The following is a 14518-nucleotide window of genomic DNA, read 5'->3' as shown; positions in this document are numbered from 1 at the left end:
TTGTATTTTTGTTTGTTTTCTAGAAAATTCATTTTGATTTCTGTCACATGGTTTTTGTTGTTAGCTTGTTTTAAACTATGTGTGTCCCTGTGTGTATGTGTGTTTGTGTCCCTGTAGCTGTGTATGTGACACTCATGTCATGGTACAAATTTGAAGGTCACAGGACAACTCTGTAGTGTCAGTTCTCCTTGTGCCTGTCTGTGGGAACCAGAGATTAAACTCAGGTTGCCAGGCTTGCATGACAAGCTCCATTACCTGCTGAGCCACCTCACTGGCCCCTCAAAGTTTATTTTAAATATGTGATCAGCATTTGATGGAAGTTTGTGCAGGCACTAGTGGTAAAGGATAGGCTTAGAGGAGGAGATGCTTCTTGTGCCTGGTGGGGAGGAGTGGAGAGTTAGATTCTCGAAACAGACCCTTGCGAGGAATAGGATATCAGGTTTCCTTTAGCTGGAGGGTAAAAGGGTAGGGAGCTGAGGTAGAGTCCCTCTAGACCTGGCTATCCTGTAGGTTTCATTGTAGACCAGGCTGGCCTCAAACCTGCAGAGATCTGCCTGTCTCTACCTTCTGAGTGCTGGGAGTGAAAATACATGCCATCATGCCCAGCTACAGATTTACATTGTAGAAAGAGAGTTCTGACACTAATGTATGTTGTCATTTTGAGAAAACAGATTAGGGATATAAGTAAGACTAATTAATGGTACATATGGATAATAATGTGTAGATAAGAGATATATTGAGGCAAAACTGATAAAATTTGATTGATTAGAAGTGCTGTTACACTGCTAAAGAAAGAAGTGGGGAAATACTCCTGCAAGCAAGGTCTTTCTGAGTATGATTTTAGTCACTCAGAAATGAGGTCAGCAGTCGGCAAATGGTATCACATGATAGTAAAAAGAATCTGTACAGCAAAGGAATGAGCTAATCAAATGGAAAGACAGCTTCCATTTGACAGGTTAGTATCTAAATAAACAAAGAACACAAGAAAAGAAACAAGAAAATAAATGACCAAATCAATAAATGGACTAATGAAATGAACAGTTCATGAAAGGAGAAATCTAAGTTTAAATAAACATGTGAATAAGTGTTCTGCTTCACGAGCTATTGGAGAAAAGCAAATCACAACTACATGGAGATGCTCAGATCGACAGTCATTAAGACAGGGAGCCTGGAGAGATGGCTCAGCAAATAAAAAGGTTCCTGCTGCTAAGCCTGACCACCTGAGTTCAGACCCCAGGAATCCCATGGTAGAAGGAGAGCACCAACTCCCACAGGCTGTCCTCTCACTGACATGTGCATTGTAGTGTATGCATCTACACCCCTACCACCCACCACATATGCACACAGTAAATAAAAATGTAATAAAATTGAGCTGGAGAGATGGTTTCAAGGTTAAGAGCAGCTGCTACTATGTCAGAGGACCTGGGTTCAGTTATCAGCACACACATCCTCAACCCCTTCCAGGACATCCAACAGGCACATGTATGGTGCACATACATGCATGCAGGCAAAATGTCCATAAATATAAAGTTAAATATATAAAAATTAAAAATAAATTTAAGTAATAAAACAACAAGTGCTAGCACAGATGCCCTTACATATTGCTGGTGATGTAAACTAGAGCAGCCATATGGAATTAATGTGGAGGTTTTTCAAAAACTTAAAAATATATCTACCCTGTGACCCAGCTATACTGTTCCTGTGTACCTGAAGGACTCCCAGGTGTTCACAGTATCTAAATTCTAGATCCAGTGTAGGTGTCCAGCAACAGGAGTGGATAAAGAAAATGGAAAAATTTTAAGACTTAAAGAAGAAAAAAGTTATGTTGTTTGCAGGAAAATGGATACAACTGGAGATAACAATACTAAGTTAATTAAGCCAGGCTCAGACAAGATGTATGATTTTTTCAAATTTGAGGCTCCTAAATTTTAAACAGTTATATATGTATATGTAAAATGAAGGAAATCATAAGTGAAATTTAGGGATACAAAGGACTCACAGCGGAAGGGTATTGGGTGGGGGAATATACTCAATACATAATATATACCTGGATGAAATTTTATTAAAAAGTAAACAACAGCAACAAAAACAGTGTACAGAAGGGTGTGCTCTTCACAGTTTTCTGGATGGTGAGGTGAGCAGCTGTGTTTGGCTTTGGAAGTGAGGATGTTGTGTGGGAAATGGAGTGGCACATCACTCAAGTTAACTGGAGGCGCCTGGACCAGGTTAGGATGTCATCGTCTAGTGGATGGGCACTGAGCCCGCTGAACTGGATAAACTTTGCCTCAGGACAGAAGCCTGATGTCTCCATCCTGTCACAGTGCATGTGGTGACACCACCTAAGATGATTGGGAGCTGCCTCTAGCATGTCTGTGCCACTCCATCTATAGTATAAGACCCTTCAAATTAGAATTTAATCAGTCAAGGGATAGGATCCTAATGGGATCATCGCTTGAATAAAACTTTCCTGACCAAGTTGCTAATCCCTTGTGGGTAGAATGCCTCGTTTTTCTTCTTATTGTCCCTATAATTTGTTAGCTATTTCACATAGAAACATTGTGGATATTAGTTGAATGACGTGAATGAACATAATACTGAAAAAATGTTACAAATGTTCTGTTTAAAGGATGTCCAGAAGAAGTCTTTTGAAGAGAAATACAATACCTTCATGACTATTTGCCAAAACTTTGAACCAGTTTTTCGTTACTTCTGCCTGGAAAAATTCTTGGACCCAGCTGTTTGGTTTGAGAAACGATTGGCATATACGCGTAGTGTGGCCACATCTTCTATTGGTAATCCTGTATATCTTACATATTGAGCACATAGCTATATTCTGACTTACCAGAGGATGATAGTAGTAATGGTAGTTGTTGCTCAAACTGTCCTCAGATTTGATCAATGTGTTTCTTCATGCTCATTTGTTAGCTTGCAACCATCTTTATAGACGAGAATTCCATTCTGAGGTAGGAAACTAAAACCAGTTTTGTTTTGTTTTTAATATAGTGGATGTGGTTTATTTTCACTCCCTTTAATATAGGTTCTTTGGGATTTTCTTTGGAATATAAAACCTCTCATAGCACCTTTGGCTTTCTTTTATTATTGTTCTTCTCTACAGAATCTCTGTAATAGATTTCCCCTCAATGGTTCATTGTTTAGTAGAATCTCAGGACAGAAATTGTGATATGTATTTAAATACTTGCTATTCAACATATGCTTTGACTTTTTAATTTTTTTATGAGAATGGAATAAAGTTGTTAGATAAATCAGTTAACAAAATCCTAAAGTATGAAAACCAATAACAAAGTAGAAACTGGGTGGCCGGGAAGAACAAGTGGGCCCTCTCCCTACAAAAATAACAATGTAGAAACTGTCTCATGTTAATTTGCAACTGAAAACAGTTTCTTGTGCCACTTTTGTACTATACTTAAAGTGACAGGACATGTAGGTTTAGACAAGATCCCCAGTACTTGTGGAACCTCTTCTGCCTTGAAAATCACTAATTGGGTTAAAGTGGTGTGAATTATGAACAAGAAATCAGGCTCAGTTAACAGTAAAGCCAGCCAGGCACGGGACATCCTGTTTGCCACCCAGTGATTTTTCTATAGTACTGCATGATAGCTCAGCGGGCTAAAGGTATTTTAAGGCATGTCATTCTCTGTCTTAAAAATCAAAATGCAGTTATGCCTGCAAAAGCACCTGTGAAATCAAGTAGTAATCCGTTTCTGGTCAGCGTAGTTTATTAGGCAGAGAGGAAAGTTTCACTGTTGAATGTTGAAGTTGCCAATCACTGTATCTCTCTTAAGAACACTTAATAAAAATTTGAGTGTATTGCACTGGCTGAGGTAAATCAGGGTCTCCAGCTTTCCACTAATTTTTCCACACTAATTTCAGAGAAAATCAATGCTTTCTGATAAAGAGAAAACATTTTTAGCAGCATATCTATTTTTAAAATGTAATGTACATTAAAGTATCTGGCTAGATTTGACTTAAACTCTACATGCTACTTGCAATGTATAATTTTCTTTAAATAGCTTTAAAGTCTGAACTACTTAAAAATTGTTTAGAATCAGTGGTATTATGGTTGAATATGTGTTAGAGATTTCAATGGTTGTTTTGTTTTTTCCCTAGTTGGTTACATCCTTGGACTTGGTGATAGGCATGTACAGAATATCTTGATAAACGAGCAGTCAGCAGAACTCGTACACATAGATTTAGGTGAGTAGTAGAAGATTTGTATCTTTCATTAATGTTTAGTCATCAAGGACTATTTGCCTATGAGAAAGTATATAACAAGTTTTTTTCTTCAGCATAAGCACTTGTGGTGAGAGGAGCAGCCATCTTCACCTACAATAATAAGTAAAACTTAATGTAAGAGGTGGCAGCCCAAGAAAAGAAGGAAGAGTGATCAAGAAGGTGGAAATGTAAAAATGGGGACAGGGTAATAATTGAGAGCTTTCCTAAATATTGCTAGAGGGAACTCTGCCTGAAACTAAGTAGAGAGAGAGAGAGAGAGAGAGAGAGAGAGAGAGAGAGAGAGAGAGAGAGAGAGAGAGAGAGAGGTAGTAGATTAAAAAGATAGATAGGCCAAAGAGTTTTGACTTTTCATCTGCTAAATGTTGGGAAATATTTAACCAAGAGCCAATCATGTTTGAATTTTAGGTAACTTTCTAAGCAATTTGGACCAGAAAGTTAAGAAAGAAAATAATAGTGTAGATATGAAATGATGAAGGTTTGGACTAGAGTTGTAGTGACCAGGAGATTAGAGTTGAAGATGGTTGTGCTCTAGGTTTTGCCACTAACGTTAGTGAGAGGGATTTCCAGACAGCTGAAGCATCTAACAAAGGAATACAGCAGACTTCATAAAAAACAAATAAAATAATGAAGGAATAAATGAAAATAAGAAAAATTATGTGTTTTACACATTATTTTAAAACAGTGAGATTTCTGGAAAGTAGTGGAATCTTAATATAAAAGCGTTTGGATGTAATGGCAAGTCAAACTCTCAGCAGTAGAGAAGACTGAAGTCCCTGGGCTGGAGGAGATTCTGATCTCACACTGAAGATGGAGGCTTTGGGAATGCTAAACAAGAGTGGACTTGGTTACTATAGTCCTAGCACTTACAAGGCTGTGGCAGGATTGCTGAGTTCAAGGACAGCTTAGGTTATATAGGGAGTTTTTGACCAGTCTGAGCTATGAAATGAGACCCCATCTCAAAACAAAAAGATAAAAATAGGTCTCAGAAACCATGAGGAAGAGATATCTTAGCTGCTGAGCCATTTCTTCAGCCTTGCAAGGAGTCACCTTCTGAGCCACAGTAGGAAAATATTCCATGAAGGCCATAATAAAGCCCGGGACTAACTACGACAGAGAGGTGAAGAGAATTAGAGTGTCCTCCTAGTGAGGAAATCCCATCCCAAAAGCTGCATAGTGTGTGATTTCATTTATATAATCCATTTGATATGGCAAAATTATATAAATAAGCAAATTAGTGGTTGTTAGATGATTGGGGATAGATATAGGGATTGACAAGCCACGTGAGGAAAGTAGGTGTGGCTATAAAAGGGCTGTATGAAGGACCTCTTAGTGATGGAATGTTATGTGCCTTGGCTGTACTAGTGTTCATATCCTGCTGTATCATGGTTTTTTCCTATAGTGAGAAAGACTGGTAGAAGGTATGTAGGGTGGTCCTTGTGCATTATTTCTTAGAATTGCATGTGAATCTGTATTTTTACCTCAAAATAAGCATGTGAGTTTATATCTCAAAACATTTACTACATGAGTCTTCTACATTTCAAACATGCCAGTTATCCACTGTTTAAATCATCCTTTAATGTGCATTCCTTTGCCAGTAAGCTGTTCCTTTGCATTTGAAGTGGTTCTCAAAGATGATGGAGGTGTAGTAGGCAGGGAAAGCAAAAATAGAGTAATCCTCAAGTACTAATAGCGTGTGAGTGACAGGTTATTTGCTGCCTTCACAGAGTTAGCATGTACTTAAGGAGACGGTGTGTCAGCCAGTCACACTTTCTTGCTTCACATCTTTGGTTTTAGGAGTGGCTTTTGAGCAGGGTAAAATCCTCCCCACTCCAGAAACAGTTCCTTTTAGACTCAGCAGAGACATCGTGGACGGCATGGGCATCACTGGTGTGGAAGGTGTCTTCAGAAGGTAAGGGAGGGAGGCAGACAATTTTTGCTATCAAGTTTATTATTCAGCTAATAAATTTATATAGATGATGGGATTCAGCGGTAGAATGACATCCCGGTACTTAGTCCTAAGGAAAAGACCCTTGGTACGGGCAGTAATTGTTCTCTCCAGCCACCTGGGACTTAATTCAGCATGGCACATGTTGTCACATATAACCTCCTCTAGAAGAGGCCCACTTTTACTGTTACTCAACCTTAGCTGACATGCTCTGTTTTTACTGTTTTGTTGGTGCTCGTTGTTGGGGGTGTTAAAGAGATAGTAGTTTTTTGTTTTTATTTTTATTCTTCTCTCATATAATACATCCTGACTTCAGTTCCCCCTCCCTCTACTCCTCTCAGGCACACCCCACCTCCCCTGTCTCCCAGATCCACTCTCCCTCCATTTCTTTTCATAAAAGATCAGGGATATCAAACAAACATGGCATAACAAGATGCGATAAGACTGGCCACAAACTCTCATATTAGGGCTGGGCGAGGCAACCCAGTAGAAGGGAAATGGTTCCAAGAGCAGGCAAAAGAGTCAGAAACACCAAGCTAACAGCCATAATATATATGCAGAAGACCTTTCTCAGACCCATGTAGACTCCTAGATTGCCGCTTCAGTCTCTGAGCCCCTGTGAGTCCCTTGTCTGTTGATTCTGTTGGCCATGTTCTCCAGGGTCCTCAACCCCTCTGGCTCCTATAGTTTTTCCTCTACCTCTTCAATGGGGGTCCTTGAGCTCCAAGGGGAGGGACCTCATAGAGATCTCCAAATTGGTCTCAAGAGATGATAGTTCTGTCTGAAAGAACCGTGTTCCAGTATAGCTCAAAGCCAAAGATTTTTTGTAGTTTTCCCAGTAATGGTCTATAATCTCAGATTGTAAAAGTAAATTAATACTTGCCCCAGTAATCAATCAATCAAAAGTATTTCATAGAAGTAGTGTCTTTTTTTTAATAAGTGCTGATCTTGTAAAATACACACCACATATTTGTATTTATTTATATTAATTTCTGGAACATCTCTTAAATGCTGCATTTGTCAACTGGTCTGCTCTTTGAAATAAAATTTTGGGAATTGCTAACAAGGATCATCTAAGTATGCATGCATAAGTGCATATAGGCAAAGATGACTGAAATATTGGTGTGCTACAGAATTCATGTTTGTAATGTGTTTCACCTTGCAGATGCTGTGAGAAAACCATGGAAGTTATGCGCAGTTCTCAGGAAACTCTGCTAACCATTGTAGAAGTAAGACATCTGGATTCCCTTACCGGTCAGCCTGCCTTGTTAGGAAGTCACTCATTTGAAGAGCATTGCTCATTTCATGTAGACTGGTGCTGGGCAGCAGCAGAAAGGGACACAGTGGACATTTTCTTACATCACAATGTTTGGGGTTAGAAACGTGTCTTGGGATATTATAGCATTTTTAAGTAATCTTCAATTTCTGATAAATAAATGAGCACTTTGACACCCTAGACATCCCACTTCGGCCTGTTGCTGTTGTGCTTGCCACACAAGCATGAGGGCCTGAGTTGGTATCCCTAGAAGCCATATAAAAACCTAGCATAATAGTGCATGTTTATAATCCTAGCACTGAGGAGGCAGGGATCGGGGGGTGGGGGGTGGGGTGGGATCTTTGGGACTCATGGGCAGCTAGTATAGCCAAATTGGTGAGTTACCGATTCGGTGATAGGCACTGTCTCAAAAAAAAAAAATGAATAGAAAAATGATTGAAGAAAACACCTGACATCAACCTCTGGTCCCATCACACCCACACGTGTGTACATATACCTACCAGTGTAGCTGTATGTATCCCATATGAGATTGTTTTGAGATTGGTTTCCATGAAGTCAATAATATATGTCATTTTCCCTCCAAATTTCAGAGCTAATTTAGTTGCAAATCAGAATACCAACATTGTTAGTGATATAACTGAAGAATGAGGTTTGCTGTTGAGGCTCTTGCAGTTCTTGTTTGCTATGTAGCTTTGAGACAGTTCATCTGAATGGAGCTGTGTCCTGCAGAACATGTGTTTAAATCAGGTTTATCATCTCATGTACACCCAGGGCAGAGAGGGGAAAAAAGTAATACTTCCAGTGCTTATGACATTAATTCTACCCAAGTGAGAATTGTGTGCATCTGGCAGTCATTACAAAGCTGGTAAGGATGTGAGAGACAAGAACTCAGCTATTTCCTACAGAGAGAAATAAAGGAAGTTGAGTACAGGCCCGACTGCACACAGGTATCACCTATTCTGCTTCTAAAGAGTAATGTTAACTGAGTTTGAACCAGATTTTTAGGGACAAAGAAGTAGGAGCGTGTGTGTTTTGTAAATCCCTCCTGTGCAGGCAGGGTTGAGAGTCATTTGTATTTCACTGGCACTATTGAGACTCATAGTAAGGGTGGAGCTGTGTCCTTTAGAAGATTCAATTAGCAGTTTGCCAGGCTGGTCTGAGTGAGAGTATTACATCTGAGAAATGATTTCTGTTCCCACTTAAAATACCTGTATCACTTTAGAACAAACCCACCCTTTACAGTCACACAAAGTTCTATTGTTGCCCCTGGTAAATCAGTCCAAATTTCTGAGAGTCATTTGCCGTGGTTTTCCTAATATTAAGGAACAGTTTCTCTTTCATCACTGCTGTCTCCTGCTCTAGGGCAGTGCTTCCCAATAATGTTTTGACTCCCAATCCTGAGGTCACTCCTTTTAAAGTCAGTCCCCTCCATGGTTTACCAGTGGTCCTGGAGGACACTCAGAGCAGCGGTACAAAATGAAAAGCTTTTGATACTGCTGATCTAGTACATGTCCTACAGTTAAAATATGCTGAAGACATTTTACTGTCCTAGCATGTGGATGCTGAGGAAACCCAGTGAAGGTGACTATCAGAAAGGATTGTGGTCCTGTGATGCTGGCCTGGCCTCTGTAACCAAGTATTCTACTTCCTACTGAGACTGCCTAAGTCTGACTAAGAAACAAGAAATGTCTGTGTGTACACACAGCAGGGTGGTTTGCTGTTGAATACTTTACATCCTTTTATTAGATTCACTCAGCTTGGGATCTAATTAATAGAAAAAGAGCCACTGGAGTGGGTAGTAGGTTGGTGGTCAAAATGTTAGTTTTGCTGGAGCTAAAACTCCATTAGGGAACATGGCTTAAGAGTGAGGTCAAATAGACCTGGGGAGAGAAGGGAGTGAAAACCACAGTGACAATCTCCTCCAGCTAGGACAGTGTCATCCAGCCTGACACCTGACCCTGGGGGAAGAGTGAACTCGGGGTAGGATGAGAACCTTGGAGCTTATATTTAAAATTGTTCCTCTGCACAAATACATAACTCATCTCTTAGTCTGCTCTCTCCACCGGCTGCTTGAGACTTAGTGTTATTTTATGTTGTTGTTAACTGTGTAACCAACATGCACATCATTTGTTTTTTCTGTCTAGGTCCTTTTGTACGATCCTCTCTTTGACTGGACTATGAATCCTCTAAAAGCTTTGTATTTGCAGCAGAGGCCAGAAGATGAGACTGAGCTCCATTCTACCCCCAATGCGGAAGATCAAGAATGCAAACGAAGTCTTAGGTGGGAGATTTTAGGAGGAGGGACCTATTGTTAGTTACTTAGATTTTGTTACTCCCAAGCCCTTAACTGTTGTACCTCATTGATTTCTTCATGTTTTTTATCCTTAGTGATACTGACCAGAGTTTCAACAAAGTAGCTGAACGTGTCTTAATGAGGTTGCAGGAGAAACTGAAAGGCGTGGAAGAAGGCACTGTGCTCAGTGTGGGCGGACAGGTGAACTTGCTTATCCAGCAGGCCATGGATCCCAAAAATCTCAGCCGACTCTTCCCAGGATGGAAAGCTTGGGTGTGACCTTCAGCTCAGGAATTACTCTAAACTCAAGACTTCAGAAATTACATATCAACCACCATATTTGGATGTGAATTAGTTAATAACTGCTTTTGAACGAGTTTTCTCCTTGATACATAACCAGCCAAAAATTAATATTTCTGCTCTTGTATGTTAGGATGAATGTTGACTCTTAAGATCATGCTTGTATTGTTTTCAGTGGGATCACTGAGGTGCACAGTGACCTGAAGCCAGTGGGAGCAGCAGAGTGAGTTTTGCTTTAGTGTGTGTTAGGACGAGTTTGTAACTTTTGCTCTAAACAGTCTTTAGTTAAAGCAAGTTCCCAGACAGTCACTGTGTGAGCATGTGCGTGCGAATTCCAAAGTACTTAGTAATACTGTAGAAAGGGTAGACATTAAAATTATAACTGTCACTATATCATGGGAAACTCACATTAAAATAAATGTTGGACTGGAGTGTAGCTCAGTATAGAACAAGTGCCCAAACTGTCTGAGGCCCCAAGTTCAAAACCAGAATTGCAGATTAAAGGGGTGGTGGGAATGGAGTAAATCGTGTTGAAAACAGAGTAGTATAGGTTGAACACACTTAGTTTCAAAGTCCAAAACATGAGATGTTCCGGTATCCAAAGCTTTCTGACATACTGAGCACATTTCAGAGGTTCAGATTAGGTGCATAGCTAGTCTTAGCTTGCAGTCGTCACAAATACTTTACAATCTGAAACTATCCAAAACCTGAGGCAGCTTGGTCCTCGGCATTTTTAGGAGGGGACATTGAATAAACCTGCACATTAAGAAATGTCTGCTTTCAAGCCAGGCATGGCGGGACAGTCAGAGCTACACAGAGAATCCCTGTCTCTAAAACCAAAGCAGAAGAAATGTTCTGATTTCAGTTGCAGGATCACTCAATGTTCCCAAGTGATGAGGTCTGGAGAGGAAGAGCATGTATAGCTAGTGGTGTTTAAGTGTGTTTAAGTGAGTTCTGTGCTCTTCCTCTTTCAGACCCTCTAGTATTCACCGTTGCTGTATGTTTCTTTCTTACCTTTCTCCTATTTCATGAATTCTCCTGTTAACTACATCTCATCTAGATTCCTTCAAAAATTGTTTTTCAGGGTTGACAATGTGGCTCAGTAGGTAAAGCGCTTGCCGTACAAGTTCCGCCTGAGTTCCGCCCCGAGAACCCATGTAAAGCTGTCCTCTGACCTCCACATGCCTGCCATGGCATGTGCATGTCCACACACATACAACAATGAAGCTTATTTTTTTTTTTTACAAGGGAAAAAGATTTTCAGCTGTGTGCTCTGGAACTAACAGACCCTACCTGCTTCTGCCTCCCAGGTGTTGGGATTAAAGGTGTGCATCACCGTATTCAGCCTAATTAACTTTTCGCGTCCTTTTCTGTCACTAACCATCTTAAACGTCTGGGTGTTTGTATTGTTGATTCTTGAGTTTGGTGGGCTAGTTTGTCATTTTGAAAGGTGAGCTCATTTTCAGCCCCCTTCTCACACGTGTGTGTGCGACTCCTGCGTGGCCTAGGTTAAGAGTGATTCTACAAGAGTGTTTGCTCATGTCTCATCCCCAGGGACATCACAGACATTCCGTGGCTCCAGGCTCTAGGTCTCAGGAATAGTGTAGATTGCTGAGAGCAGAAGAGTCTCCCAGGCCGTGACAGACCTACTTTGTCATCTCTGTGCAAATAGGCAGAGTGTTTTACTGATACCCTTTTCAGTGAAAGCTAAGCCTGCATGTGTCTCATCAAGGTGGCAGGGTGAAGGGAGGTGCATCTAACGTCTCACCCTTGCTGTTTGCAAGCCTAAGATTCTTTAGTCCATACACACACACACGTATATATACACATATGGATGTTTGCATTATTGTGTATATGTATATACACACATACACAAAGCCAAACTCTTGGTTTCTGCAAACTATTATGAAAATTATTTTGCATTTTAACTTTCCTGCTTTGTGTCTTTTGTCAGAATTTGGATATTATGAATATTTGGTATCTACTTACTGTAGTAATCAAGAGGATGTGTTGAACTTAGAATGTCTTTAAGAAAGTGGTGACCTCCACATAGAGAATGATATTAGCTAATAACGGCTAGTTAAATGAATTTGTAATGTTTCTGTAGTTAAATCACTGAAGAGGTTGGAATAATATAATTGATCCATTCTTCACCCTTAAATTATATGCCACAAACATATTTTATTGATGACTTTGAAAAGTTTATATTAGGTTTTCAGGTAAACCTAGAAGCAGCTAATTGAAATATAAAAAGATTAAGTTAGAAAATATTTTTGACAAAACTTGAGTAAGAGGGCAGTTAGCAGGAGCCAATGAGGTGAGATTTACAGGTATTAAAAATCAGGTATTTCCTTTATGCCAAGTACCTGACATGTCTATCAGCAGCATGTTTGATTCCTACAACAAAAACTTGTAATATTGGATGGTTTTCTTTTATGCTTTGAAAACAAAATTTTTTTTACTGTATTCAGTGTTTAAATCCATGACAAGTGCTTCATCTATACACATAAAATTACTAAATTGTTTTATCAGACTCCTTTTAATATACAATATATACACCTATAGAAAAAGGAAGTAGGAAAATATTAATAGATAAAAATATAGCATATAGACAGAGTACTTCTGCATTACAGCCTTGTTTGAGTGACAGGTAAAGATACTTGTTACAAGTCATAATGCCGCCATATCTGCTAGGAAAAGACCGCGGCATCTCTGAGTCACCTGGGAAAAGCCATATTCCTGTTTTGCTTTTGGAAATAATTATTCGTAGGTTTATATTTATTAAGTATATCATTAAGCCTTCCATCGCTTTAGAAACCTATAAAATTAGCAAACTAAGCTACATTTTAGTAAATCTTTTGATCCCAGAAAGCAAAACTGGGCAACAGACTTATATACAAAGTACACAGTTGAAATCTTTGGGCAAAAGCCAACAAGAATGTTAATGGATGAGTAGCTCTCCTAGTCCAGTCCTATCAAACTGTGGATCATACATAACAGGCGGATGAGCATGCCCATCTGCTGCTGATGTGTAAATTCTTTTCATGATGAACCTATATAAATAACGCTATGGTTAGGCTAGTAATAGAAAAATACTGTTTGTAGCATATTATAATTAGAGAAAGTTAATGGTATAAAACACAGAAAAATAATCTATGCCTTTTACCTGTCAGGAAAAATGGCAACAACATTGTGGTATTTATTACCTCACAATAAATTTCATTGATTGTAAGTTGAGCCACGATGATTAAAACCTTATAGCATGATTTTGCATACCATCAATTCATTAGATACTCAGCAGATATATAGCCCTTGAATTTTCCAAAACCTTCTTAGTTTTTCATGTGTAAAAGTAGGAAACCAGAGTAGAGAGCCCTCAGAGACAGAAATGTTGAAGGTACTATGTATCTATACAACTCAAAGATTCAAAATACAAGCATCATACATACAAGCAATAAATAAGTCAGACTTTCATTCTGAATGCCTTAGCTATACACTAAGTGCCCTTTTCCTGAGAGAAGAAAATGTGCGTATAAGGCTGGGTTCATGTTTTACAATGACTCTTTAAGCATATATTTTTGATGGACAAATTGTATTCCAGTTTTTTTTTTTTTTTTTAGATAGCCGGCATTCAAAACATTGGTATACCTTCTATTTTATGAAGAAATAATTTTAAAGTGTCAGTTGGAAATTTTTCATACTGCTGATTAGTCATTATCTTGTTAACTGATGACATCAGCTATCCCACTTTATATCCAGAGAAAGTAAAAGTTGGAAAAGGTTACTTGTCTGAGGCCCGAAGACATTGCACACAAGTATTATATAAGCAGTCTCTTCAGTTGAAGAGCTTTTAGTAAAAAGAATCTGGCATTCACTGGTCAGGTATAAGTCAATGAAAAGCAAATAGAGAAGCTGTTAGAAAAGGAAGTTAGACAGCTGGTGTGTCTAGAGTGAGGGAGGCAACAGTCCCTCTTCCAACCCTGTGCACCCTCAGAGTGGTCCCAAGTCAGGCCCCAAATGTAAGGTCATAGTGTTCGCTTAAAATGGGGAAAAGATTGTGCACCTAGAAATCTGTCACAAATTTAAATATGGTAAAAGGAACGAAAGCAAAAAGGAAGAACTTTGGGCACCTTAAGGTTTATAATAACCACCTTTTTAAGTAGAAGGCCAGTATGAAATAGAGAAAAGTGCCATTTCAAGTGTTTTAGTTGCACCTTAATGAAATTATATATTTTATATAGATTTGTTTCTGTTACATTGTTACCTGAATGTTACAAAAATTTTTAATAAAGAACTATACAAGTTTATGTTAATAGTATAAGTGTATGTCCATTTTATGAAATACTTGATATGTGCCAGTCACTGGGCTAGTTCCTAGGGAGACAGCAGTGAGCACAGAAGTCAACACTCAGTTCAGAATCCAGGTAAGAAGGCTCCCATCTGTGTTCTT

At 39.1% G+C, this 14518-nt stretch overlaps 1 protein-coding gene across 4 annotated transcripts in view; it reads left to right on the top strand.

Annotated features, from left to right (window-relative positions):
* Atm (ATM serine/threonine kinase) overlaps positions 1-14518 on the top strand; it is a 106701-nt gene extending 92183 nt beyond the window's left edge. For all 4 annotated transcript variants that reach the window (XM_057769046.1, XM_057769047.1, XM_057769043.1 and 1 more), the window contains 6 exons: positions 2627-2792; positions 4129-4215; positions 6049-6163; positions 7365-7428; positions 9620-9756; positions 9864-14518. In XM_057769046.1, the coding sequence (XP_057625029.1) occupies positions 2627-2792; positions 4129-4215; positions 6049-6163; positions 7365-7428; positions 9620-9756; positions 9864-10047 (753 nt within the window). In that variant the 3' untranslated portion in view covers positions 10048-14518. The remainder of the gene's footprint in view (positions 1-2626; positions 2793-4128; positions 4216-6048; positions 6164-7364; positions 7429-9619; positions 9757-9863) is intronic.

This window comes from Chionomys nivalis, chromosome 4, assembly GCF_950005125.1.
Source record: "Chionomys nivalis chromosome 4, mChiNiv1.1, whole genome shotgun sequence".
Lineage (NCBI taxonomy): Eukaryota > Metazoa > Chordata > Mammalia > Rodentia > Cricetidae > Chionomys > Chionomys nivalis.
The sequence above is the reverse complement of the archived record's forward strand: the minus strand, read 5'-3'. Positions and strand labels throughout refer to the sequence as shown.